Source organism: Larimichthys crocea, chromosome VIII (genome assembly GCF_000972845.2).
Source record: "Larimichthys crocea isolate SSNF chromosome VIII, L_crocea_2.0, whole genome shotgun sequence".
In the NCBI taxonomy this organism is placed as follows: Eukaryota; Metazoa; Chordata; class Actinopteri; family Sciaenidae; genus Larimichthys; species Larimichthys crocea.
In genome coordinates, this window is record NC_040018.1 from 9,458,312 (window position 1) to 9,484,948 (window position 26,637).

Sequence of the window (26,637 nt, forward strand, 5' to 3'; positions counted from 1 at the left end):
GGAATGTTGGAGCCGTGTCTGGCTGTGATTCTGAATTATTTACTCAGCTGCCAGTCACTGCAGAAGTGGGTCATGGATGATTTAATTAAGGTTTGCTATAAACAGTAAAAAACGTGAGACACTCGTTAATAGAAGAAATTTGAAATATCACCTCTTCTCATCATTTATTGTTGACGTGTGCTGGATGTGTACAGATTGTACGGGACAGAGGAAGCTCTGGGTGAGTGGAAAACTAGATATAACATGGTTTGGTCTGGGTTAGGGTATGTGCAACATACTTCTTTCTTCTCTGTACAAGATCTACATCTCCGGTTCCAAATGGTAAATATTACAGAAGTGCAGATCAGGAGTACCCGGAATAAACTTGAGTGGACTGTGGCTGAACAGAGCCAGCCGACGCTGCTGTTTTAACCTTCGTCCACCTGAGTATAAGATGTCTGGCAGACTTAGATGTCCCTACTATAAAAGCTTGTCTCCTCCCTTCACGGTACCGAGCACTACCACTAACACTCTCCAACATGAATATGAGTAACATCCTATATAAATGTTTGCGTCCTCACCAGGGAGGCCTCCTATAAAGGTGCTGGACTCTGACAGGAGGTCAGTTGGAACTTCGTCGTCTTCACTACGTCCAGTCTGGCCATCGACCAGCAGCAGCGTCTGGTTTGCTGAGATCGTGACCTTGATGTCATGGCTCAGGCCATCACACAGTGGAGCTGGAGAGCTGGCGATGATGGTGTCACCTACAGATACCAGAACGTACTGAAGAGAAAGAGAGAGAGAGAGAGAGGAAGAAAAGTCAGTCAAACACACATTTTTCCAAACACACAGGTTGAGTTTTAAAGTGCTCACATCTCGCCATTCGTCTGTGCTGGGATGATAGTCGGCCAGAGCGATGGAGAGCGGGACTCTGTCCTGGTGAACGAGTGCAAACAGCACTCCGATCGAAGAAGTTGGACGCAGGGTCAAGTGGACGGTCAGGTTCTGTGAAGTGTCTGAAGTGAGGAGAAACAGGAAGTGAGAAAACATTGGGTCGTGAACTTTATCGACAAACAAAGACGAGGCAAACTGTTGACAAAAGAGTGGGCGATGATGGATGCCAAGACATTCACCCAAACAAATTAAACACTGAGTACTTCAGGAAGAAGCAGTTAGGCTCAGTTATGTATACTATGTATTACACACACACACACACACACACACACACCGTACCGTAGCTGATGTTGAAGAGAGCGAAGCCTGTGCCGGGGTAATATGCTCCAGGATCCTCAGTGCTGAAACACTGCATGTTGTCGTTGGAGCGAATGGTTTCTTGGATGGACGTATCTTCACCCGTCAACCACCTCCACTCTTTCATACAGCCGTCCAGACGCGGGTTCACCTACGTCATGATCACAATAGTTAAGAAATAACACAGAGATCTCTTTTTGGTACAAATAAAAGAAAATACCCGAGCACATAACAAACAAGCACCTGGTTGACGAGGCCGTCCTCTTTGAAAGGGACTCCTCCTACGGTGAGGTTGAGCTCATGCATGCCCTTCTTTAACGTGAACAGATCGCCGTTTACTGCGATCTTCATGACGGCCTCCCTGTCGATCTTGATCACCAGACTCCGGCCCTGCTCCTCTACTGAGATCTGAGAAGAGAACGAAACATTTAAGTTGTTCTCAATCAACTGATGAGGCGGATGTAGACAGCGTATCACAGTTCATGACAGAAAAACCTCCCACCTTTCTCCACTGGCCGTCGTTGACGACGGGTCCGCTGCTGGTGACCCTGCTGACCGCGCCGTACTTCAGCTGCAGCTCCAGCTTCCCATTGTGCATTGCCAGCACAATCCACGAGCTGTTTAGGTGACCTCCGGCAAAGAAGATCACCCCCTCAGGATCATAGGTACGGAAGTCGAACTCTGCCGAAAAGCTGGAGAAAGGGGAGCGTGAATAAGACATTAGTAAAAAAGACAATTAGGAAAAAATATGAAAGAAAAGAAAAAGGAAGAAAAACTGGACAGGACCAGATAGTAAAGAGAGAATCAAGTGACCAAAAAGAAAATTCTCACTGATATCTACTTGGCACTCAAACGAAGTGGTTGGAATTTTCCCAGCTAATAATAGATTTTTATAAAATTAGCTGATACAACTTCACAAAGTGACTATGTATGGTAAAAAACCATTTAGCCCTTTGGATTTACATGTTGAGGGGCACGTACAGTCTGATGTAAAATTAAAATTTTACATCAGACTGTAAAAACTAAAATATAAGCAAGATATAAAGTCCAAATCTTGAAGTATGTTTGGAGATAAATACCACAAATATCAAGCGATGCACTTTTCACTTGCATTTTGACAGAGAAAGAGAAGAGAAGAGCGGCACTGTGATAGTCTGTTGCCATAGTAATACTCGATACTTCCGTAAAAAGTTGATGATTTAATATTGTTTCTGAAATAGTACGCTCACTTTCATTTCTGTGCTCATCTATAAGTGAAACCCAAACAGTCTTAGCATTTAATAAGTCCTCTGTCATACTATGACTAGGCCATGAACTTTCTCACCCGGTTTGAATCCTCCTGCGGAAACGCAGCCTCACCACAGGCACGCCGCTGAACATGCGGCCGAGGTAGAGGGAACGAGAGTTCCTCTTCAGAGATGGCGTCATGCAGGGAGTTATAGGCTGAACACAGAGAGATAACGAGCTGAACGTTAAGGTGTGCTGCTGCTTCATGAGAAACATTTGCGTATTTTAAAGACCAGCACGTGGGGTTTAGTGACATCTAGTGGTGTAGTTGTGGAACCTTTGAACGTGACTTCACATTCAAAATGGTTAAACAGCTTTAAAATGTATTTTAGTTCACATTTAACAACAAATGTTAAAGCCGAACTGTTTAAAGTCTGCATCAGTTCATGTATTTCACCTTACAGCTCCTGAGGTCCTGGCCCAGCTTCATGCCCTGACGACCGTCACAGAAGCAGCGGAAACTCCCCGGAGTGTTCAAACACTCCTCTGCACACACACTCGTCTCACACTCATCCACATCTGACAGGTCACGGCGCAGGTTGAGGATATGAAAGAGAAGGAGAGATGACAGTCATGAGTTACGGGAATAAGAGAGTTAGTTATCAGAGTCCCATCAGTGGAGGAATCAAAACAGAAACTTTCATGGATCTAAAAAAACATCAGCTCCACAAGCATGAAGAAAATACATATCAGATGTCTTTCCTGTCAACAAATCAGAGAATGAAAACAACACTTTAGTCAAGTGGTCGTTGACGTTGACTGGGTGGTATCTCCTCACTCCCCCGCACTATACAACCTTACATGGCCATGAGAAGGTTGGCTATAATAAACGTTCATTCTCAGGAGAGACGCTGAGGTTATGAAAAGTCTGGTTTCCACTGCAGAGCCAAACACGACACAAGGGTGATTAATGACTTCGGTTCAAGTCTGTGAATTGGTATTCAATGTTTTTACCCACAGACCTGATAGTTTTACTTTTTGTTCTTATTATGTTATCTTATCAAATACCAAGTTGGCATTTTTTTGGCCTTGGACACCCGTACATTCCATGAGTAAGTACATGCTGAGAAGTCAGCTAATGCTTCTTGCTCCACATTTAGGGGAAACATGAGATTAAACTTGTTTGACATACAGTAAACAAGATCATACTCGTACATCTTGCACTCTTTAACACGTTTATTGAGGTCTAAGGAGGACTTGAGGATTTGGCTTGATGCTGCTGTGATTGTGCAGAAGGCAGATGACTCTGCAGACTTTTCTGACCTCTAAACCTAAGGTATGCCTTCTGTGTTTGTGAACTCCGACTGATATTTTACCTCATCTATTGTGTTTTTATAACAATGACCTTCTGGAAATAACATTATGTACTAAGCAAATGTGAAACACGGGGTCAGTCAGTGCATTTCACCCCCAAAATGAACTTTTCAATATTATTTGGGGGCATTTTGCCTTTGGGCAGAGACAGAGGAAGACAAAGATGACTGGCTGGAATCAAGCCGACAATGGTTGTGACTCTGTGGTCATGCTGTAACCATTCATCTACCATCTGCCTCTGACCTGTTACCTACTTAAACATGATTTCTTAGTATGTATTTGCATTCCTTTCCTGACCCCCACAGCACAGCTGCATCGAGTCCCGCTGAGGCTGAAGCTGCTCCGCGCTCAGTTCTCATGAAACCATGTGTGTGTTTTGTGTGTGTGTGTGTGTGTATATACCAACACAGCTCTTGGTTTCGTTGTCGTAGACGTAGCCGTTGTCGCACAAACAATCGTAGCTGCCATTCTTATTCTCGCACCGCGCTGTTCCACACACGCCCGGGTCCTCACACTCGTCCACGTCTGAAAGACACAAAATATCAAGTGATCTGAGGAGAGTATTTGTAGCTCAGCTCGTTAGTGTCAAAAAAGACACCAGACACCTAAACTGGATTACTTTGAGGACTGGGAAATTAAAACCAGCCACAAGACAGACACTCGAAAACTGTTTCAGGCAGTTTGTCAATATTGTAGATGCAAAACATACGTACGCTGAAACTACGTCACAATGAAATACAAATATGAGGCTGTGATGGAATGTTCAAGATGTATTTACCATCATGTTTCACTCTGCGGTAACACAGAACGTTAAATAAACATTTAATGTTTAAAAATGATTGTTTGCGAGTGTGTAATATTGGACCTGGCATTGCACTGTGAGATTTAAGTGTGCTGAATTACTACAGGGCCCTCAAACATTAAATAGAAGTACAAGTATATTCTAGTTTTAGGAGCTGTTCAAATGTAGACCGAGTCAAACAACGTGGTTTTTGTGTTACATTGACATGATTCCCAGCTGTTAGACGATGTCCATGGTTTGTGGCTTACCATTACACATGTGGCGTCCTACCAACATGTAGCCTTGGTGACATGAGCAGCGGTAACTGCCCATAGTGTTGTTGCACTCGTGGTCACACCCTCCGTTTCTCTTGCTGCACTCGTCAACATCTGCAAATAGGATGGTGGCACAGTCAACAAGAGCGCAAGGAAAAACATCATCATGGCTGTGCAGCAGTGAGTTGTTTGGTTGGCGTCAGTAAATCAGGATCAGATTTTGAAACGGGAGCACATGGCGTAAAGTTTGATACAGCTTGAAAAGCTCACTCAAACGTCCTGAGCGATTGTTAGACGCCTTACAAATAACTGACACACTATGTCACTGCGGCTGAGCGTTGCAGCTGAGTGTTTAGGAGGAGTGCGGTCGTCAAGTGGAAAAGACTCAGACCGAGTCAAACTGAATCTGTTTTGGTTTCCTCTCACAGTAAGGTGGCAGGATGAGTCACAGTGGAAATGTGTGGAATGGTGGCTGTGCCATAAATCAGAGAAACATGTTTCCCTCTCTGCCTCGCAGAAATGATGTGTGCTTTCCAGTTCCTGTTTATACACTTAATATTTGTTACAGTTGCCTTATGAAAGCAGAATCCCTCTTCTAACTCACGTCTAGATACAGCAACTAGCTCTGACCTCTACAGAGAGACACAGATTCCCGTACATGCAGTTCATATTGACCTGACGCACCATTCACACATCACTGATGACAGCAGCAGAGCAGCAACAACAGATGGATATTAAAGAGGCATGTCAACAAAAGGTTTTGTGAGGAGAAAAGAAAAAACATTCACATGAGAAACAATGCAAATATTATAAAGATCGGACTTCTCATCTATTTGTCTATCAGTGGACATGAGTTGTCCATCGGGTCCAAGGTCAGAGCGGCTCTGACGTCTATCCACAGATGCTGCATGTGACGCTGAATGACAGTGCAAAAAAAAAAGCTAGGCCTCTGCTGAGCTCCAGAGCACACTGTCCGAATACATATCCTCTCCCATTTTCCATAATGATGACCTTACCTTTGTCACATCTGGCTCCGGACCAGCCTGTGAAACAGTGGCAGAGGAAGTCGCCCTTTTTGTCCTCGCAGCGCACTGTTCCTCTGGCGTTACAGGGAGACGGTGAGCACTGGTCTGGAATATCTGTGTGAAAAAGACAAAACAAAGAGAGACAGACACAGAGGAAGAGAGTTATTACTGCTTTAAAAATTGAGTCTGCACAGAGTGGAGACATTCAATGTGTGTAACTGTACACTGACAGCAGACAGAGGAAGGGCATCTCTTATGTTCTGCATATCAGGAGTTCAATATAAATAGCCTAATGCTGGCTAAGCTCTCCTGCCGGAGATGCCCTAATTCCATCCTTCACAGCATACCTGTCCTCTACCTGGCAAAAAAACAAGATCAAACAGACATCCGACAGTCTGTTCATTTTTCTTTGCCCTATTTTTTTTCTATTTTTATTTCACTTGCACATGAACATGTTGTACATGAGCACATGTGCAAATCTTTTCTCTCCACATCCAGTTTCCTTTTCCTCGCACTGGAGTTTGAACTCCAGCTAACATGCCCGGACTTGTTGAGCAGTTTGAGAGTGAACAGGACAGAGGAACAGGAGAGCTCACATGGGAAACACAACTTTCCCAAAAAACAAACAAACAAAAAAAAAAATCAAAAGGCTATTTTTTTTTTTTTACTAGCAGATGAACAAAACTCTAAATATAAATATTTTTTATCTTCACACTTTCATTAGTGAAACATCCAGAATTTTAACTGAGTGAAGTTCACACAGTCTTTTAGACCTTTGGCACATTTACAGCAGATTCACCATGACGAGAAATCGAAACTACACATGGCTGCTTCATATAGTGGAAAAATCAAAACAGTATCAACCACATGCTGCAGCAGTGAAAAAATCAAAATAAATACAGACAGACAAACAGGTAAACCAAGTGACGGTGATGATCCCAGCTTGTCATTAAAGGAGCAGCGTGTAGGATTGGAGTCAGTGTTTAGTTTGTCCATTCTGGGCTACTGCAGAAACACGGTGCCCCAAAACTGCAGTGTCCGTCGATATAAAAGTCTCATTCTGAGGTAACAAAAATATAATGATTCATATTTTCAGGTGGTTATACACTAATGTTCATATAGCTATAAATATTATATTCCATTCGGTTCATACTCCTTAAATAGAACCATCTAAATCTGAGACACTGAGTAGGTTGGTAGATGTAACACTGCAAGATCCTCTGGGAGCCATATTCTACACCCAACAGGAAGTTGCCCATTTTTTTATTATCTCTGCACATTTAGTGTATTTGCCATTTGCCAGTGAAAGGCATCATACCTCAGGAAACTCCTCCCAGAGGATTAATCGAAATCGATTTCAAATGTTTCGTCGGCGTCCTGACCACATCTACGATGTCAAACGTGCCAATATTGAGTCATAGTGCCACCGGCTGGCAACAGGAAGTAAGCCTTTTGTGAAAATTAGCATTCAATTTACATAATTTTCATGGTGTGGTCTTTTTATATGCTGGAACGTTATGAATAATTAGTGACGCAGGAAGTGACATATAGTGTCCAAACCGCGCGAAAATTCAGAGACGTGTTGACTGATCCCTGGCAAGGGTACCGTGGCTGAGGCACACTCCAATGTGCGTGGGTCCATTCAAATGTCACAGTGTTAAATAATCCACTCCATTGGTGGAAACATGTAGCACCAAGGGTCTGGGAGCAGGCACGAGTAACCGCAGGAGCCTCACTTGTTTCCTCTGTTTAAATTTTAAGAGGTCCCTTAAACAGCGTGTCAAAATGTAATTTCATTAAATAAAGCACACTGTGGAGACGCCACAATGATGATTTGGATAAGCCTTCCAACGTTTACAGAGCCGCGACAACTCACGTCACATCGAGTATATCTTAGAGAATTGGAAAATGTGTTTTTAATGAAACTGCAGAGCAATTCACAAAAACTCTTGAGTGTGCGAAGTGCAGGCTCAGGGAAAAGAAACAGGAGTGGGAGAATAAACACTGACTGCCGTGCTTACAACAGCATCAATCAGCGTTTAGTTGTACGCAAACATGAAATCCAAACTGTATCTTTCCATAACATGCCACGTTTGTTACACTGCATGTCTGTAATATTTCCTAAATGGAATCAGTGGTATGTCATGATCTGCTTTGATACTGGTAAACCTCCCAGCACTAGTCTGCACGGAGACAGATGGGCAGAGATTTGCAGTGAGAAAGAGAAATGGTGGGAGAGATAGGCGGCGTGCTGACAGATAGATAAAAAGGAGAAAAAAAAAAAAAGAGGTGCCGTGCCACGATGCTGCAGCTGAGTCATGGAACCTCCACCCCCCCCCCTGCAAGGTTTGTCAGCCAATAGTAGCAAAGCCGGGTTGGTCCTTGTATCCTGATGCAGCAGAAATCCTGCGCTCCACTCACATCACACTTTCACTCCCACGTCACTCCTCCGCGTAGCCGGCTCATGAAAGAGCTGGTGCAGTCACCCACAGAGGGAGAGAGAGAGTGAGTATGTGACGTGTGGAGGGGTGTGTTGCTCATTCACCAATGTGCGGCATCACTGTGGCAAAGTGCTGCAATGTTACTCATAGATACCTGCGCTTACGCACATTGAGCACGATGCTCAAAGTCACAGAATCAGTTTAGGTGTGTCCTGCTGCAGAAACTGACCCGGAGCCAAAGCTATTCAACACATTTTCATCGTGCTTGCTTCCTCTTCCTTTTCTTCTTAGAGACAGTGTATGTCTGAGGGTGATGCAGAGCAGAGCAGTGATACTGCAGTGCAGCCCAACCCCACACTACAACTTCTCTCTGGACACTTACACACAGCCAGTTTGTTCAGGGTTCTTTCAACCTGTCCGCAGCTCTACAATGAAGTCAGGAGACAGATAAGAGGGCATTAAACTTACTGTGCACGCATGTAATCAGATCATGCTTCTTCTTTTCGGCATCTCCGAACTTCTCCACACAGGCTAGACGGAAAGAAGAAAGAGATTACAAACATATAATCAGTGGAGGCGGCTATTATGAGTAGAGATGAAGAGTTTGAGTCAGAGTGATAACTTACCTAAATATTTGGGATAGAAGTAGTCCTAAATCATGAAGGAGAGACAGAAAGAGAGAGGGAGAAAGTTAGAGAACTGTATGAATCCAAACAGAACAAGATCTAAATAAATGTTTAGAATCAGAAGTGGAGGGTCCTGTTAATGCTCGACATGATCTAGGATTTACTTTCTCTTCATACCCGTGTGCTCACGCTCATCAATTTCAGCTATGACATTTATGTGTGTGTGTTTGCTATCCAGATAGAGATTACAAGATTACTCTGTAATCCGTGTGTGTGTGTGTGTGCTGTCTCCAATGGGTGCGGCTCTTTGCCAAAGGCTTCCTGAGAATTCTCTGCATTCCTGATAGTAGCAGCATCCCTCCCGCCTCCTGGCTGCAGCACTCCTCCACATATAGGTCAAAATCCGGATAGATCTACCAATGGAAAAGCTGGCTCTGAATGCACAGAGACTTTGGCGAACTTGTGCTGCAGCAGGAGCCAGAAGGAGCGTGCCGAGGTGAAAAAAAAGTCTCTTGTACAGAAGTCTGCTGAAGCTAGGAACATATTACACAACGTCAAGCCTGATTAAACCCCTGATTTGATGCAAAGACTGATTTGAAAAGGTCAGTTGCATTTTGTTAAGATGTAGCCTGGCCCCAGAGCTAGTTTAGGGATCTTAATAAACTGTACCTTAACATATTAGTCACTTGTCACAGCTTTATTACTCAGCTATATGTTCCTCTTGAAAGGTCACCTAACAAGAGAGAGAACTTTGTGTGTTTATGTGCCTGCCAAGGATAACCACGAGCATCCAGGAACACTCCACTCTCCCACACTCTGCAGAGCCGGAGAGCTGCAGCAGATGAAAATGCAGAGTCAGAGAGAGGCTTTTTCAAGATGAATAATGCAGCTAGAAATGAGACTGCAGCTTTGTGACACGACACGGCAGAAAACCTCAGTCACGCAAACGCTATTCCCGCCGGCGACGTGCGTCCCGCTGATTCAAACTCAACAAGAGCGTCACCTGACTTCACCTTTTCCTCCGAATCCAGCTCAAACTTTTTTCGCTTCAACCCTCCCTCCCTCAGTCCGCCCTCAGCTTCCACGTCTCACCCCATTCGGATAATCGCACACACAATCTATGAGTCATCGATTGCCTCACTCGATCTCTCTCTTCGCTGCAATTCACAACGGCAAAACTTCTAGAGTAAGAGCAATCGTGAAAGACCAGAGCATCTACGGACAAAATTTCCGTCCACGAGTCTGTGACTTACAAATCAGCCGGGTCAAACAGCGTTGGGGTAGACTTGTTGCTGATTTTTTCGACAGCTAACATTTCGAAGAGGTTTTCTGCACTATAAATGCCCACGCTATTCACACACAGATGTCTGTTAAAAGACTTAAAAGTCTGCACTCTCAGCCAGCGGATGGACGCACTCTCGCCTGCACGTTTTCTGACACATTGAGATATTTACATCTGTTGAACTCGCTTGCATATTCAGCACATCTTGTACATATTCAATCGGCTTACGCTGCACATGGATCGAAAGGATAATCGGTGCATTCATGACGGAAGAATGGAAACTAATCTGCAGTAAATATTCCTGATGTTTGTTGGTACACATCAAATAACTAGGGAGGAAAACAAAAACGGGCGGGGACACACAGATTAGTGAGGCAATGTGCATTACTGTGAATAAAATGTTCATTCACAAACAGAAAACAGGCTAATAGGCTCCCAGAGAGACCAATCACAACCAGAGAGAGAGTCCGTCTGCATCATTCACGTGCATTTTAGTGTAATAGTGGGATATGGCAAAGAAGGCTCGAGCGGACACGCGGCGTTTACAGATGGCGAGCGGAGAGATGATGGAGGGAGAAGATATCCAGGTGTTTCCCACATCTGCCAGAAAGTTAAGCCAAGCAGATCTCCGGCAGACAGAGCCAAATTTCAGCAAGTGGAATATATCGAGGCCAAAAAGCATACACGCACACGCACGACTGCACGTGTTTATGAGTGCATATAAATACGAAGAGGGGTGAAGGGGATAGCGACGTCTTTACTGAAACTGTATTTCATAAACTTAAGCTTAGTCACGCTGACTCAACGTCTGTCACAAAACAAAACAAAACATGTCTTTGTCTTTGACATGGGAAGATTATGTACAGTGACAGCTCTGGACTTATTGGAGCATGAACACCAGCAGCTCAGACAATGAGTCATTAGTCTAGTGTTACATTGTCGTCATCAATTTTTCAGTCAATATGCACATGTGATGATGTAAACAACCCGGCCTCGGATTGATGTTATCTGGCACATGGGTGGTTAAAACAAACGAACAATGCACTACACTGCAGTGGAGAAGAAGCCAGATGAAAGATGGGAGAGGAAGCCCTCATGCAACCTCGACTGAAAAAACTTCAGTGGTGTTTTTTTTGGTACCATAGTATGTAACATACTCACCGTCTCCGGGTCGTTTTCAAACACTTCTCTCGCCTCCTCTTTGGTGCACCTTTCCTCCACGCACTCCCTCTCCAAGTGTCCTTGCTTGGTCTCCTCGAAAACTTGGTTCGCTCTTCTGTGTCTGCTCAGAAACTGGTTCGCCTCTTGGGGAGACAATGAAACTACAAAAGAAAAGAAGGAAAAAGACACACACACAAATACATGAATTCACCTACAAAAAAAAAACAAGAAAAAAAGGTCAAACAAGTCTGGAGTTAAGCAATATTTTGGCTCCAAAAAAAAAACATAGTTGCGAAACATGCAGCGTTAAAGCCTCGTTAATGATAATAAAGTGTGTCATCATCAAACACAACACAAATGTCAAAGGCGAGCTAAGCTAGCCGCCTTAGCATGTAATTGTTTACTTACTGCTGTGGGACCAGCGGACCGCCAGCAGCAGGATCAGCACGGCCGCCGATGAAAGAGACTTTGTCGGGGTCCGCCGCATTGTTTCACCGCTGTGTGTGTCTGCGCCAAGCTTCAGAAACTTTCTTCTCCTTGTCCCGTCTTGTAGTCCTCTCTCTCTCTCTCTCTCTCTTGCTCTTGTCTCTCAATGTCACCGCTGTTCGCTAAACAGTCAGTGGAAACACCGCAGGTATTCAGGTACCTCCGACCGTTAACGCTTTTTTTTTTTTTTGGACGTGAAATCACGAGCTAAACTGTCGCGTGTTCCTGCCGCATATCGTTCACAGCACCGCAAACTAAATTCACGCGAGCCTCCTCTTTTCTCTCTGCGGTTCAGCTCGCCCCCATTGCAGTCTGTACTTTCTCTCTATATATATTTTTTCTGTTGTTGTTGCTGTTGTTGACCCTCCTCTTGTGTTGTTGTGAGCCCTCTCTCTGCGGAGGAAGACTGCACGCCTCTGCTGCTGCTGCTGCTGCTGGAGGGGGGAGTCTCTCTCTGAGCTTTTGGAGCGATGCAGACACCTCTCCCTCATCCCTCCCTCCTCCTTCACTGCGTGTGTGTGTGTGAAAGTAAATTAAAGCTCACTCATGCTTTAATCATTACAGCTATGGTGCTTCCAGTCTGGTTTGTATGTAACTAAGTACAGTACTAAATTCGAGGTATTCCATTTGAATGATGAGACTTCACACTCTTTCATTTCACAATGTGATCTTTTTTTGTATAAACTCTTTTCTGATGATGCCAGAGTATGATGCATTGCTGTAGAGATGCATCATAATACTACTCTGCTGTATATGAAAGAGATGAGGCTGACCTTAAACATTTTATGACACATTATGTGGCAAAAACATCACGAGTAAAATCGTTTTTCAGCATAATGATGACATGATACGGTACCTTTTGCTGCTAATTCATACATACGTTTACTTAAGTAAGGTTTTGAATGCAGGACTGAGTACTTTTACTCAATACTGAGGTACTTTAACTTAAGTATTTCCATTTTTTTCTTAAACAGTTAACCAAATTCTTTGCTTAAAACTTGTTTTAGAAAGTAAAAGCCGTGTATTTTATATCTTACTCTAGTAAAAGTTAGCAAGTCAGCAAACTGAATAGTTGCTCTTAAGTCTGTAAGTTTTGTACTTTCTGAAATAAATCTTAATCTGCAAAGTAGGTCTTATAACTTCTTCCTGTTTCAGTGGTGGAAAAACTTCCAGTGAAGTTTATTTTAGACCCATACCTTCTTTTTCCAAGTAGTTTTTCTTTCTGTTTTGTTTTTTTTCTGAATCTTACGTGGCTGAAAATCCTGTTTTCATTATTATTATATTACAACATCAGTCCTCTTTTCTCTTTTCCATCAGTATTCTTATTTCTGTATCTAGGCCACCAGGCCACAGTGTCACATGTTGAATGTTGAACTGTTCTGTTTTATCATTACATAAAAAAATCTACTTTGATAGTTTTGTTCAAGTGCTCCTCATCACACAGTGAGAGATCAAGACTAGCAAACACAACAGAAAATACAAAGATCATACAAAAATACATGGGTGAGAAAATGCTAATAACATTTTACCATTATAGTATGGTATAATTTAAAGTGCTGTGCTTCCATCTACCCCTACGAAATCTCTAAATTAGGAAAAAACACACCTGGGTCAAACAGTGGTTTGCAGATAACTGATATACAAGAAAAGTGGAAAAAGCCCGAAAGACGGCAATGGGAAAATAATCAAGAAGTTCAAAGACTAGAAGAAATTAATTTTGGATGACTCTGAGAGGTTTCCTGTGTGGTCCCGTCAGAGCAGGTACTACAATGCTGAAATGCAACACTATCATATAAGGTTGCTTTGACCAGTTTTATTAAAACATAAAACAAACACAACACGAACAACTACATTTAAGTTATATATTAAAGATGGCTTGTTTCATATACAAAGCGAATTCTGGACACAGGAGAGCCCTGAAGTTGCGGAGAGGAATAGAAGAACAACACAAGTTGTAGTCTTGTAAGACTAGCATAATGAGAGGGGTACCACGTTTCTAAACGTTACTAAACCAACAGGAGCACCCCTGGAAGTCAGAGCTCTAATGAAAGATCGTGATTCAAAGAAGAACTTGCAACACAATTGGATGAAAGTGTAGAGGCTCTGTGGTTTTCATCTTCACAGCCAACAACCACAATGTCAGCTACTCCAGATGTCTGCCTGTGCGAGACCGGAACCGAAGAGAGTTTAGAGTTAGTACCGTGATTCAATGACAGGGACAGAGATTCGGGTGGTCTCAGAGCCTGGTCAGCACTGACCATTTGTTTATTCTTCTACACATTCATAACCATCTCTTGTTCCAAACATGGTATGCATGCTACAGAGCTCAGCTCCTTTCAAGCGTTTCTTGGAAAGCATTTAATTCATTGCAACAAACTGCTACAACCACGTCATCCAGCCATCCAGCTTTTTCGATTAACTCACTGGCAACCAGCTTTCGTTGTGCCTCGTTAAAAACAAAAAACAAATAACAAATTAAAAACAGGATGTTCCCCGAATAGGAACAATAATACTGTATGGAAGAAACATGTAAGACAAAGCTTAAAATAAACCCTTCAGAGAAAGTCGACAAAAATGACTATAACCATCTACTTCTATCTCGTCTTGTCACTTCTTTGTCATCCTTTCCTCCATCTCCTTTTTATACTCTCACCAAAATATCCCAAAAAATGGCCCCTGTGGGATGCTGACTAATTTTTTTAAGTGATCCCGTTGTTAATTAAGGTCACTTTCTGTGCGGAGGATGTGCTTTGGGGTGACTCTCGGGAGCAGAAGCAGGAGGACAGGAATGGGACTTAATACTGTTGTGTTTGCTCAGAGCCTCGTCAAAGTCCAGCTGATGGCCGGCGATGGTGACCTCCATGCAGCCGTGGTAATAGGCCGTCACGGGGGTGGCCGGTAACGGGATATCGCCTGAAAGACAGACGGGGGACATAACGAGAGACGGTGATCAACATGTCCTCTTTTAATAGCAAGGTTATGACACAAGAAGAAGGGGAAAAGTCAACAACAAATCTGTCAGGGTTGTTTGTTGACCAAGCTCAAGAGATTACAATGACCACTCCACCGTTTTTGACCGAGACTGAAGTATCCAGTTTTTCTTTAGCTCCTCCATGAGGTTGTCATTTGGGTTTTGTTGAAATCACAACAACTATCGTTGCCACAGCTATTTTTCTCCTCAGGATTAAATGTGATCACTTTGGAGAATCCTTTACTTTTAATCTAGCGCCATCATCTGGTCAAAAACGGTCCAATATTTTGGTGTGTTATCAAACTCCAGTAACATTACCCTTAGCTGTATTTTTTTTAGTGCTAATTAGCAAAAGCTAGGGTGTGACAATGGTAAACATTATACCTGCATGTAAGCATTATTGCTGTGAGTATGGCAACATCTTAAAGCTCCACTGTTCCTCAGAGCCGCCAGCGTGTGCAGCCTACAGTTATGCTGCTGCAGCACAATGGAGAGGATATTACATTTAGGTTTGCTTTGAACTTCTTCCCTGGCATGTGGAAATCTCTCAAGAAGCTTCCTTATAAAAAGATGTGGACTGAGATGATTAAAGCCACATTGGTGAGCCACATGGTGATCATATATAGCTTAAAAAAAAAAAAAGTCAAGACTCCCAGAGTTAGTGTACTTTTACCTGCTGCTTTGACTAACCTGGTATCCCACCAATGTATGTACTGACAGGGTTCTGCATGGTGGTGTTAAGGCGCTCCAGGGCCTCCCGCAGGGCTTCAGAGTTCATGTAGGTAACACTGGAGGAGTTGGCTGAGATCTGGATTCCTGTAGCAGTCACATTCAGCTGTACTGTCAGCCGGTCCGGGTAACACAACATGAGCGATTCCAGTGTAGCCACGGAGACGCCTTCCAAGAACACTTGCAGGTTCTGGAGTGGGGAGAGCAATAACATGGCAGAGTTTAATAATGTCTGTTTGTGCTTTTGTATGTGTGAAGGCATGCAGAGAATACACATGGGAAGTGTTTGAAAATGAACTCACAGCTTCTTGTTCTCCCTGCGTTACCACAGCGACCGACAGGGGTACTGTGTTGTTGTAGACAAGAGCAAAGAGGACCCCTGTGCTGCTGGACGGCAGTATGCTCATCTTTATATCCACATTCCAGCTGCCAGAGTCACCTGGTTACACACAGGAAAACACAGGTTCAAGCTGTCATGATATGGAACATATGAAACATACAGCCACAGTAAAACCGACCGACTATATTGTACCTGTGCTAATCTGCACTACTAAATTTAATAGGCCTGAGGCCGTTCTGTGCATTATTTCATGCTCTCTTTGTTCATATATTTCCTCTGGGTGGTTCACTTTACCCCCACCACAGAACACAACCACATTTGGTAACACATTTGGGGCCAGATTTTCCCATACCGATTAATAAAGTGTTAACTTAACTTACTCACTGTAGTCAATGTTGAAGTGTGCCAGTCCTAACCCGGTGAAAAAAGATCCTCGTTCCACATACACAAAGCAATGTTTGCTCTTCTTCTCCTGGATGACCTCCTTTACCCCAGACGCCCCCTGGTTCATCAAGTTCCACCCACGTATACAGCCGTCAAGTCGGGGGTTGATCTAATGCACAGTATATATATACACACACACACACACACACTTAGTACAACCCTGCAGTGCAGCAGGTGCAACATAATCATCATTATGTGTATTAATTTCATTATGTTGTTAAGGTGAATCTGTTAGAGTTATTAGATATGGTCACAGGGGAAATGATCCACTTAGCTGGTGATTCATTGTGTGTGTGCTTTCAGATGACCTGCTTACAGGTTTGATGACGTTGTCAGTGCGGTTGGGCAGACCAGCGATGTAGACCTTGGTCTCCTGTATGCCATTAACTGAAGTAAAGAGACTCTCTGGACTGTTGATGCTCATCACAGCTTCTTTGCTGATCTTCACACTGATGCTGCTCTCCAGTTCATCCACAGAGATCTGCAGGTTACACACCGTAAGTCTTTCTCACTCGGCGCAGTTCAGAACCAGAGCACAATCCATCAGTTCCGTTTATCGACCGGCACTTCCCCGCTGTTAGCCACAGGGGAACAAGTATATATATAGGAATTACTGGACTACAGCTCCTTCTTACCACATGCCACTGTCCGTCATTGATGGCTTTTCCTCCGGTGGTGACCTTGAACGTGTGCTGGTTTTTGAACTGGACTTCAATGCGACCACCTCTTAGCCCCAACATGAACCACGAGTCCTGGGAGGACTCTGCGTACAGCACAACGCCCTCTGGGTCAAATGTACGGAAGTCAAACTCTGCTGCAAACCTGACAGCCAGAAACAGAAGGGCACTCAGTAATCTAACTTTACTTGTAGTCTTTATTATATTTACGTGTGTGTGTGTGTGTGTGTGTGTGTGTGTGATCAACTCTCACTTTGTGTTCTCCGGCAGACGGAAGCGCAGATAGATGACAGGAAGGCCTACAAACTGCTCCCCCAGGTAAAGCATCTCAGGGTGTTTGTAGTCATACAGATCCACACAAACCGGGATCCTTTGACAGTATTTCTGGTCTCCCGCCAAATGTAGACCCTCTCGACCATCACAGTGACACGTGTAGCTGCCCACCGTGTTTATGCAAATCCCGTCACACACGTTAAACTGGCACTCATCTACGTCTGCAACAACAGGAGAGAAAGGCAGTGGCCTCTGGCTTCAATGCCTATGGTGTTTGTTCGTTTTTTTTTTTACTGGAAGTGCACTAACTACTGTTTGTCACCTGTCAGATTTTATGACTCGTGGTGGTCAGGCAGGAACAATAAGTTGAAGTCTCACCATTGCAGGACTTGGAAGTGAAGTTGTATTTGAAACCCAAGGGACACTGGCACTCATACATGCCCGGCGTGTTGACACATCTAGCCGGTTCTCCACAGATGCTGGGGTACAACAGGCACTCATTGATATCTGGAAAACAGCAAATCAAACGTGACACTCACTCATCCAGAGACCTGACTGAAAGAATAAAATGGCAAATAAACTACATGGGGTTGATTAAAAGTATACTTTTTGTACATGGTGCAATGTCTTATACCTCCAATTTACCAATTATTTCATACCATATATTTCCTTATTGATGGTCTACTTTCCATGTAGCTTTTAGACACAGCAACACTATCACTGTGCCATAATGCAGAGCAGCTGCGAGCAGAGTCAGCTGCTGACACTCATTGCTTTCATGAGATATGATGCTGTAAAAATTAAACCTGGCAGAGAAGCAATAAGCAAATCTGAAGAAAAGGTTCAGCTGCCAACTCTCACATCTGATGTCAGCCTCTATCAGTGCAGTGTGGAAATGAGTTTCTGACAGGCACAAAATAACCAATTTTAAAATATTCGCTGCTTATGTATCGCTGTAAATTGAACATCTCTGTGTTCTGTCCAACAAAATAAGCAATGTGAAGGCCACTTTGGTCTAGGGGAGTCATTTTATGACCTAAATCAATGAATTGTTATTCATTTCAGCTCCAAGAAGAACCCGTTAAAGCAGTGCAGGGTGGTTACTCAACATCAACGTATCATGTATTGAAGGGCCATGAGCAAAATATGGCCTTCTAAATCTCTGCAGCCCATCAAAAAAAAAGGACAAAGCAAATTTACCAAACTGACTCAGTCCATGTTTGTGAAGACTTTGTACTGAGCAAGCATTCAACACGCTCGAAGGTAAACAGAGTCCACGCTAAATAGGACAGATTGAAATAAACGGAAATGAGACGAACGTCTACAAAGTCTAAGCAGGTTCAAACAGCTCATAGATAAGAAGCTGGTGGTCTATGCAGAGCAACAACAAAAAAAAACGAAGGATTCTTTTTCCAGCTTTTAAAAGTTTTTTTCCACATTCTGTTTACGTAAGAGGTCACCTCGGGCCAGATTTAGAAATAACAAATAGTCGGGCCCCCAGAGGACAACAGCTGGACAACGGTTTTTGTTATGAGGCACGGAGGGCTCCACCGTCCATATATGAATGAATAAAAAGGAAGTTCTCAAAAGAGATAATACAGCATCTAGGAACAAGTGTGTTTGCTCAGCTGCTTACTAAGCACTATATGTTCCTCCTCCTCAGGGCTGGATGTCTTCATATATGTGACATTAATGCACAAACACACACACACAAAAATCAGTCTAAGCTGCACTCACTGCAGTCTTACCAAAGCAGTTGATTTTGTTATTGATGACGTAGCCCTCTTCACACATACAATGGAAGCTACCGGGGAGGTTGGAACACTTGTGGTTACATCCTGCTGGATATTCAGGATCTGAACACTCGTCGATGTCTGCACGGTAAACACACACACAACAACATTCATCAGCCTCCAGATTAATCATTTTTAAAAAAGGCTTAAATGTGACATTTTACAGTTGACTTATGTCTAAACTATTAGACATACGGCACAGAGTGTGTCTGTGTGTTTATTTAAAAGCTGCACTACAACACTCACCGTCCTCACAGCGCGGCCCCTTCCAGCCGGTTTTACACACACACTTGAAGGAGGCCTGGCCGTCCACGCAGCGCTCCGTACCCTCCTTGTAGCATGGAAACGGTGTGCACTGGTTACTGATCTCTGCCATACAACAAACACACACACAGGAGCATCTCACAGGTGAGGATAACCTGACTTACTGACATAAAAATGCAAACATCTTCTACTAAAACGTCGCTCACCCTTCACACAGGTGCGCAGGTCCGATGGGATCCCCTCTGAGTTCTGGTTGGTGATGCCGACTCTGTGTGAACCAAGACACGCTGCAACAAAGAGAAAAGGCTCGTAAAGGGGAAACAAACCTTAAATCACGTCATCTTAAGAGATATAATCAATTGTGCAAACTCACCAACATATTTGGGGTAGAAATATTCCTAGAAAAAAAAAAACAGAACAGGGAAAGAGATTTATCAGGATTTGACAATAGGGAAAAAAGAAACAAAGGGAGGAGAGGGTGAAGCGAGTGAGATTGCAGCCAGCTGTGCTCTAAATAAATCAGTTTGCAAGAGTATAACATCTGGATGAATCCAGATGGTTGGCGTTTCCAAAGTTATACTGGAAGAACATGAAACTTTTGACTATATTGTAGAAAATCTGTAGCAAAAGTGCCAACAAAATGAGAATATTTGCTTGGTTTTACTATCCTTGATGACAGTAAATGGAATATATTTGGATTTTGAACTGCTGGATAGACAAAATCAGACATCTGAAGACGTCAGCTTGAGCTCCGGGAACTTGTGTCATGTCATTTTAGCTATTTTTTTTCACTTTCACTGCGCAATTCATCATCTTTGACAAAGTTTTACTTCCTCTCCGGTTTGAACTGTCATTCACGGGTCCGGATCCAGCCCAACCAGTGAGATCAGGGCGCCCCTGCTCTTCCTTACCGTCTCTGGATGGTTCTCAAAGATCTCCCTGGCCTCCTCCTTGTTGCACAGCTCCTCGATGCACTCCCTTTCCAGGTCACCCTTCTTGCTCTCCTCGAACAGAGAGTTGGCTCTCCGGTGTCTGCTCAGGAACTGTGAGGCTGTGCTCTGATTGAGAACTAGGACACACACAAAAACACACACTCATTCAAATACATTGTGTTGTTTTGCATGTAACAAGTGCAAGTCACTTTGCATGTTATCATGCAGCATGCACATTATAACAACACATGACTGATCCCAGCAGGAATTTAAGTCCCCTGCTTCCTCATGACAGATGGCTGATGCAGCCGGTGCCTGCGTGGACGAAAGTGGACAACCTAATTACTCTTCTGTGAATTGGCCTGAATAAAAGGTCATTGCGAAACCGTTATTTCCCAGAAATGACCTCTAGCTTTTGTAACGAGCAGCTCTTGCTGACCAAACATGTTTCAGAAAGGAGTCATGACCCCCCCCCCCACCACCACCCCTGACACTTTCTGTTCTGTTTTCTGCTCTTATGGTCAAAGTTACAAAAATGGTCTGCAAGCGGCTTTTCAACCTGATGCTGTAACAGGCTGCTCAATTACTTTGCTGCGTAGGGTTCAAACTGTTAATACACTTAACACACGTACCCTACATACTTACAGCGATAAGCACCGGCGAGCGTCACAAGAAACACGAGACAAGCCAAGGACTCCCCAAGTGCCCGTTTCTGTCTCCACATAGTCGAGCCGTTCTTCCAGCTAGGCCACGGTTTGGCTCTGCGTAAAAGACTGGCTGAGCGCAGGTCCGTTTGAGGGGAGAGAAAAAAAAACTTTATTCTTCCCGAAAGTGTTTTCGTTCACAGAGAGAGAGAGAGGGAGAGAGAGGGAGAGGGGGGGAGTGGCGGGGCCCGCCAGGAGAGCAGCTACAGAGGGGGCGACGCGCGAGTACACACGGTGCTGTTGTTTACTCAGAGGCCGGCGCGTCGCTGCTGCTGCTCGGCTCAGCTCGGGCACAGAACAGGGTCACAGGGTCTGGAACAGGGACCGTGTCTATAAGGCAAGGTGTGGTCAACACACAACACACAAAAAGTTACTGTGCCTTACATGTGTGTGTCTGTGTGTGTATAAAAAAATGTAAAATATTGGCATGTAAATTCAAATAGTGGTATAAAGTAGCAGCAGAGTATATATATATATATATTATAGCCAACATAAATACACTTTGCAACCTTTTTTCTGTTATTTTATACAAAGGTCAAACACACACACACACACACACACACACACACATATATATTATAGCCTTTGTATAAACACTTATACAACTTATACTCTGCTGCTACTTTATACCACTATTTGAATTTACATGCCAATATTTTACGCTACTTTATACCACTATTTGAATTTACATGCCAATATTTTACAATATTTTATATTTTATTTCATACAAAGGTCAAATACACACACACACACACACACACACACACACATATACCACTATTTGAATTTGCGTGCCAATTCTTTTTACATTTTACGCCACAACTTTAAGTTAAGGTTGTGTTAAAGTTAACTAGTTACTTCCAAGATTCAGGTTTGGAATAGAAACTATAATCGGCAAATACATTCTGATATTATAGACTTTATTGGTTGAAGTATAATGGGTATAAATTAGTATGCTATGCTAATACATTTGTACTTTAGTGAATATGTTTTATTTGTAATTGAGTATATCTGCACTCTGTTATTGCGATTTGTTCATAAGTAAAATATCTTTACTTCCATCATTGTAGGCTATATATGTGTGTGTGTGTGTGTGTGTGTGTGTGTACAGGACAGTCTATATCTACACTTCATTCAGTTTAAGCTCTATCAAAAGTCTCTTGAACGTGGAAGCCCCCACCTGAAGGTACAATATTCATGTTTTACTCCACAATTATATTTTTAAAAAATTGATTTACAAGTACCATGTTAATTCAGTACCATGTCAGTGGGTTCACGATGTACAGAGAATATGAAAAGTATTGTTTTTGGCACATATAAAACCTGGCTTCATTATATGGTTTGCTTGAATGCCATTTCAATCTGAATCCCATATGCTACATTAGAGATTGTGCAATTATTATTCTGAACATTCATGCACTGGGGTACTATTACTCATCAATATGTCTCCATATCTGCTGTTCCATTGAAAGACTGGGACAAATGAGATATTTTCTTTTCACCGTTCACACTGAATTTCATATGTCATACAGTAAGTGCAAGACTGTAGGGAGGATTTGGGGTATTTTGACTCAGACGGACATTTATTTTACAAAAATCTGTTGATTCACTGTAAGTGACCGGAGATGAACAAGAAAGTGGATGGAAAAGGTCTGACATAATTTAGAAGGAATTTGTCTGAATCTGATTGTAGACCTCCGCGCAGACATTAAAACCATGTCCCGATTATCTGTCTGACAAAACAAGGCTGTCGATGTGAGTGTACAGTGTAGTTTAGAAGGACACACACAGACGCACATTTGCATTAATATTGGTTTCATTTAGTTATTCAGGAAAAAAACACATCACATTTTCACCATTCATTCAACTGTTTTATGTACACATATAACAGGTTTATTTTAATACTTTTAAAATATTTGTACAAAATACACTGTTCTCCCTTTATAATGTGTTTATCTGAAGACGCATCTTACTGCAAAAGGTCAACAGATGTGCGTTGTTAATTTGTAATAATTGGATGGGCTGTTAATATTATTGCATGCTGAAACACCATTATTGCATAATTCATTCCTTTGTGGGCTTCGGGGTGGTTGAGTTATCCATTACTGTAACTGCCTTTCCCCTTCAACTGAACCAATGTTTCTGGGAAGGTGTCGCTGAAAAATGATAATAAATATGATCACCAAGTTAGGGATGAGAGACAGAGCAGTTTGGTGGTTTATAATTCGGTCCGAGTTTCCTCTGTCTTGGCAAAAAAAACCCAAAGAAAACAACAAAAGTTTGATAAACCTGAGGAGAGTTAGTAACTGGTGGAAACAAACACTCACCAAAGTTCAGAGGTTAAAGCAATGCTGCCCTCTTAATGTTTCATCAATGTTATTACTCTGTTACATACATAAAAATTTCGGGAAGAATATATTGGCAAAGGTTCCTTGAAATGGAACAGTGGTTCTATACAAGAGGAAAGAAGAGATACACGAGATCATAATTAGAGGCAGTGGTTTTCTCTTTTTTAACTCTGCCTTTCCTGACCTGTAACACTGGGTTAATTCAATTGGCAATACAACCCGTCATGTCAGTCACTCATGCACATACGGACAAATGCACACACACACAAACACACACACATACATACGCACAAAACACATACACGCAGCTCAGTCATTCAATTCAGATACACAGCGAGATTTCTGTATGACAAGACAAAGATAGAAAATCAAAGTGTTGAGAGGTTTCCTCAACATATTCGACAAAGAAAAAGATGCCATCGGAATAACTGCTCGTCTGTTTTTAAAACAGTATAGGTTGAGATATAAAAAAAAAAACAACAACAACAAAAAAACATTTTAAAGAAGGATTTTTTTTGTTTGTTTTTCAAAAAGAGAATTTTATAAAAGTGATGACTGGCACTGTTTGGGATCCTGTGATTACAGGGACACCCATGAGGCTACATAATCAGGTACTTCGTTTTGGAAAAAAAAAAAAAAAAAAAAAAAATCGGGACAGAAGTGGCTACCATCGCCGTGACAACTATACAATCACATGCACTGGTTTTGGCGAAAGTGAGTGCTGATGAATATGAATGAGCGCGATCAGCCTTTTGGGAAAGCATGGCAACAACACAACCGGTTAACAACAATAAATCCTGTACCTTCACCTAACAGATTGTGGGGTCTGATTCACAGCAGGCAGTTTCTCAGAGGAATGCACATAAATAGGTTTTTAAACTACAGGGCGCTGCTTTGCCAGAGTAAGACAGAGCTAAACTCACAAAACAGAAGAACTACATTATTAGGCAGCCAACAGGGCAACACAACCAGTAACACACAATCCATTTCACAATCATAACTTGAGACTGGATAAAATGTTAGTATATTGATTAATTAGAAGTTAAGCTTAAAACCATCTTTTTTTAATGAGCTGTGCTAACACATAGTTTCTGCTTTGTGATGGATGAAGGGATAGTTTTTGTTCTGCTTACAGAGTGAAAAAAACATGCTTTTTGATTTCTGCATGCAGTTTGACGGTATGTTGAACGGTGATCTTATCATAGTTGAATTACAGGAAGTCGAGATCAAGCATCAGTGCCTCTTAAAAGCAGCAAATTACACTGTTTTCCATGCACGTAAAACCTGCAGCAGTTACACTGTGGTTAAAGCTTCTAGAAGTGTTTCTAATGTTCTGCCCCCTTCATAGGGAGGACAAACACCTCTCAATACAGAACAACACCACATTTAAATATTATTTGTGTAATTTAATTTACACATTTTGACCATGTCACAAAAGACTGCTTGTTATAAACAGCAGATCTGCTGTATGGAATTGGAATATATTGTACAGGTGTACGTAATAAAGTGCATATCATTGTTTCAGTGGATACAAAATGCATTTTACTGAATACATTTGTGCTCATGCACAGTTTCATGACTCCAATTGTGGGAGTCAGCAGGGATCCACAGTAGATTTTTACCCTGAACCTCTTCTGGGTTAATCTGGTCCTGATATCAACAAAAACTGGCTCTGAAGTTGGATATCAAGATGGAGTTCAACCAATCAGCTGTCCAGTGTATTTTGTCTAATTTCAAAGAGAAGCTGCCATTTGGCATCCATAAACTCAGCCATGCTAAGCACTCAGTTCAACATACCTTCAAACAGCGTACAGAGAAACAACAAAGGTGTCCAAAGAGTTTGTCTGACTCTGTGTTAAGCAGAAAAAAAGAAAGAAAATCTCTCCAAAAACAAGCTGTTCCTTTGACCCGATTACTGGTTACACAGGGGCACAATGTCCAACCTCAACAGAACAAGGCTTCAAATGACACGAGAAAACTTGAACCTATATATCTGTTAGCATTGATGATAAGGAGTAAAAATTAGGGATAAAATTGTCCATGGAGTGTTTTTTTTTTTTTTGATAGCTAACATCAAGCTGCTCTTGGCTGTGCTTGGTCCCAACAATCCCTTCTTGTGTGCCCTCGACCTTCACAGCCTTCCTGAGGAGGTTAGGGACAAAACTTAAAAAACAAAAAAATACAGGTACATGGGGAGGACAACACCACCCAAAGAGGGAAAAATTACAGTCCTTCCTTTCTTCCTTCCTTCTAGAGTGAAATACAACAGATCATTTCAACAACCATTAAAATAACCAAATACAACCAAACAGATAAAATAAGCTTTTTTGTGTGCTGCGAGGCTTGTTCATCCATAGATTTGGAGGCGATTAAAGTGCGTGTCGGTCACTGTCAAAACTGTCCAGTGAAAACTGTTGTTTGTTCTCTCGTCACATCACAGAAAGGAGACACAAACAGATGAATGGCGTGATTATCTCTTCATTTGTATCCCTCCTTTCCTCCACAATTGTTCCTCTTTTTTTCTCCTTCTTGCTGAGCTGAGGTCTGTTCTCCAAAAATCTGGAGTGATGCACCTTAAGACACTGCAAAAAAAAAAAAAAGGTCCATCTACAGAGCTCGCTGGTATTGACTCTTAAAACTCTTATTTTCCTTAAAACTCAACAAAGCAAATATCCTTAAAAACGTAATATTCTGAAGAACATCATGGACACATTGGAAATGAGTGGAATTATGTCACCTTTTAAAATAGTTTTTTTAAGGAAAATACAGATTTCAAACTCAATACTAGACACAGAGCATTGTTAAAGATGGATTTCTGTGCAGCAGAGAAAAATATGCTGGTTCTGGGCATCATAGAAACAGTACACAGAGGCCGTGGCTAGATGGAGTAGGTGGAGCTCCCAGACTGCTGGCGGATGTAGCACTGAAAACTCTTGTCTCCAATCGGGTGCTCCCTGAGAAAAGAAAAAAGCAGAAGGATAGTGTTCATTCGTTGGCAGGAGGTTACAGAGTGATTTCTGGACAAAGAATTAGAACATAAAGTATTCTCTGTCAGGATTATTAGGTTATGAGCAGAGCTGGAGGCCAATATAAATAAAGGACCTGAACCAAACGCTAATATGACTGTGCTGAAGGGAAAATCCAGGAAACAGCTGAGAGTGGAGGTTAAAGTTAAGATGTTAGAGTTGAATGTTAAACAGTGCTAAATTAACCTGCAACATTGTGCATGTTTAATTGTAGACTGCATGACTGCA

At 42.4% G+C, this 26,637-nt stretch overlaps 4 protein-coding genes across 7 annotated transcripts in view; 1 reads left to right on the plus strand and 3 right to left on the minus strand.

Moving 5' to 3' along the window:
- The window catches only part of LOC104935372 (adhesion G-protein coupled receptor G5), a 23,127-nt gene extending 18,799 nt beyond the window's left edge, over nucleotides 1-4,328 (plus strand). For both annotated transcript variants that reach the window (XM_027281836.1, XM_027281837.1), the window contains one exon: nucleotides 4,209-4,328. The gene's annotated coding sequence lies outside the window, so the exon portion shown is untranslated. The remainder of the gene's footprint in view (nucleotides 1-4,208) is intronic.
- gas6 (growth arrest-specific 6) overlaps nucleotides 1-12,420 on the minus strand; it is a 14,983-nt gene extending 2,563 nt beyond the window's left edge. The window contains exons 1-14 of the mRNA XM_010735342.3: nucleotides 11,831-12,420; nucleotides 11,423-11,583; nucleotides 8,980-9,004; nucleotides 8,822-8,884; nucleotides 5,904-6,026; nucleotides 4,882-5,001; nucleotides 4,234-4,356; nucleotides 2,915-3,036; nucleotides 2,555-2,673; nucleotides 1,733-1,922; nucleotides 1,474-1,638; nucleotides 1,213-1,381; nucleotides 853-995; nucleotides 561-762 (exon numbers count right to left, since the gene is read on the minus strand). Coding sequence (XP_010733644.2) covers nucleotides 561-762; nucleotides 853-995; nucleotides 1,213-1,381; nucleotides 1,474-1,638; nucleotides 1,733-1,922; nucleotides 2,555-2,673; nucleotides 2,915-3,036; nucleotides 4,234-4,356; nucleotides 4,882-5,001; nucleotides 5,904-6,026; nucleotides 8,822-8,884; nucleotides 8,980-9,004; nucleotides 11,423-11,583; nucleotides 11,831-11,909 — 1,804 coding nt within the window. The 5' untranslated portion in view covers nucleotides 11,910-12,420. The remainder of the gene's footprint in view (nucleotides 1-560; nucleotides 763-852; nucleotides 996-1,212; nucleotides 1,382-1,473; nucleotides 1,639-1,732; nucleotides 1,923-2,554; nucleotides 2,674-2,914; nucleotides 3,037-4,233; nucleotides 4,357-4,881; nucleotides 5,002-5,903; nucleotides 6,027-8,821; nucleotides 8,885-8,979; nucleotides 9,005-11,422; nucleotides 11,584-11,830) is intronic.
- Nucleotides 12,421-14,138: 1,718 nt separating this feature from the next.
- On the minus strand, nucleotides 14,139-21,187 carry pros1 (protein S). The gene is made up of 14 exons (XM_010735353.3): nucleotides 20,977-21,187; nucleotides 20,311-20,468; nucleotides 19,773-19,797; nucleotides 19,606-19,686; nucleotides 19,382-19,504; nucleotides 19,091-19,216; nucleotides 17,721-17,849; nucleotides 17,323-17,563; nucleotides 17,028-17,214; nucleotides 16,709-16,873; nucleotides 16,333-16,501; nucleotides 15,911-16,047; nucleotides 15,570-15,798; nucleotides 14,139-14,821 (listed from the first exon to the last, which is right to left on the minus strand). The coding sequence occupies exons 1-14, from the start codon at nucleotides 21,053-21,055 to the stop codon at nucleotides 14,634-14,636; spliced, it is 2,037 nt and encodes a 678-aa protein (XP_010733655.3). The 5' UTR covers nucleotides 21,056-21,187; the 3' UTR covers nucleotides 14,139-14,633.
- A 1,646-nt stretch (nucleotides 21,188-22,833) lies between these two features.
- rasa3 (RAS p21 protein activator 3) overlaps nucleotides 22,834-26,637 on the minus strand; it is a 47,690-nt gene continuing 43,886 nt past the window's right edge. For all 3 annotated transcript variants that reach the window (XM_010735364.3, XM_027281774.1, XM_010735372.3), the window contains one exon: nucleotides 22,834-26,337. In XM_010735364.3, the coding sequence (XP_010733666.1) occupies nucleotides 26,262-26,337 (76 nt within the window). In that variant the 3' untranslated portion in view covers nucleotides 22,834-26,261. The remainder of the gene's footprint in view (nucleotides 26,338-26,637) is intronic.

Bases quoted from the DNA above. Each gene is read 5' to 3' on its own strand.
- pros1 (XM_010735353.3), bottom strand. From the start codon at position 21,055: ATGTGGAGACAGAAACGGGCACTTGGGGAGTCCTTGGCTTGTCTCGTG. The intron at 20,469-20,976 runs GTAAGTATGTAG...TGTGTGTCCTAG, and splicing joins GCTCGCCGGTGCTTATCGCT to TTCTCAATCAGAGCACAGCC. The intron at 19,505-19,605 runs GTGAGCGACGTT...GTTGTATGGCAG, and splicing joins CCTGCGCACCTGTGTGAAGG to AGATCAGTAACCAGTGCACA.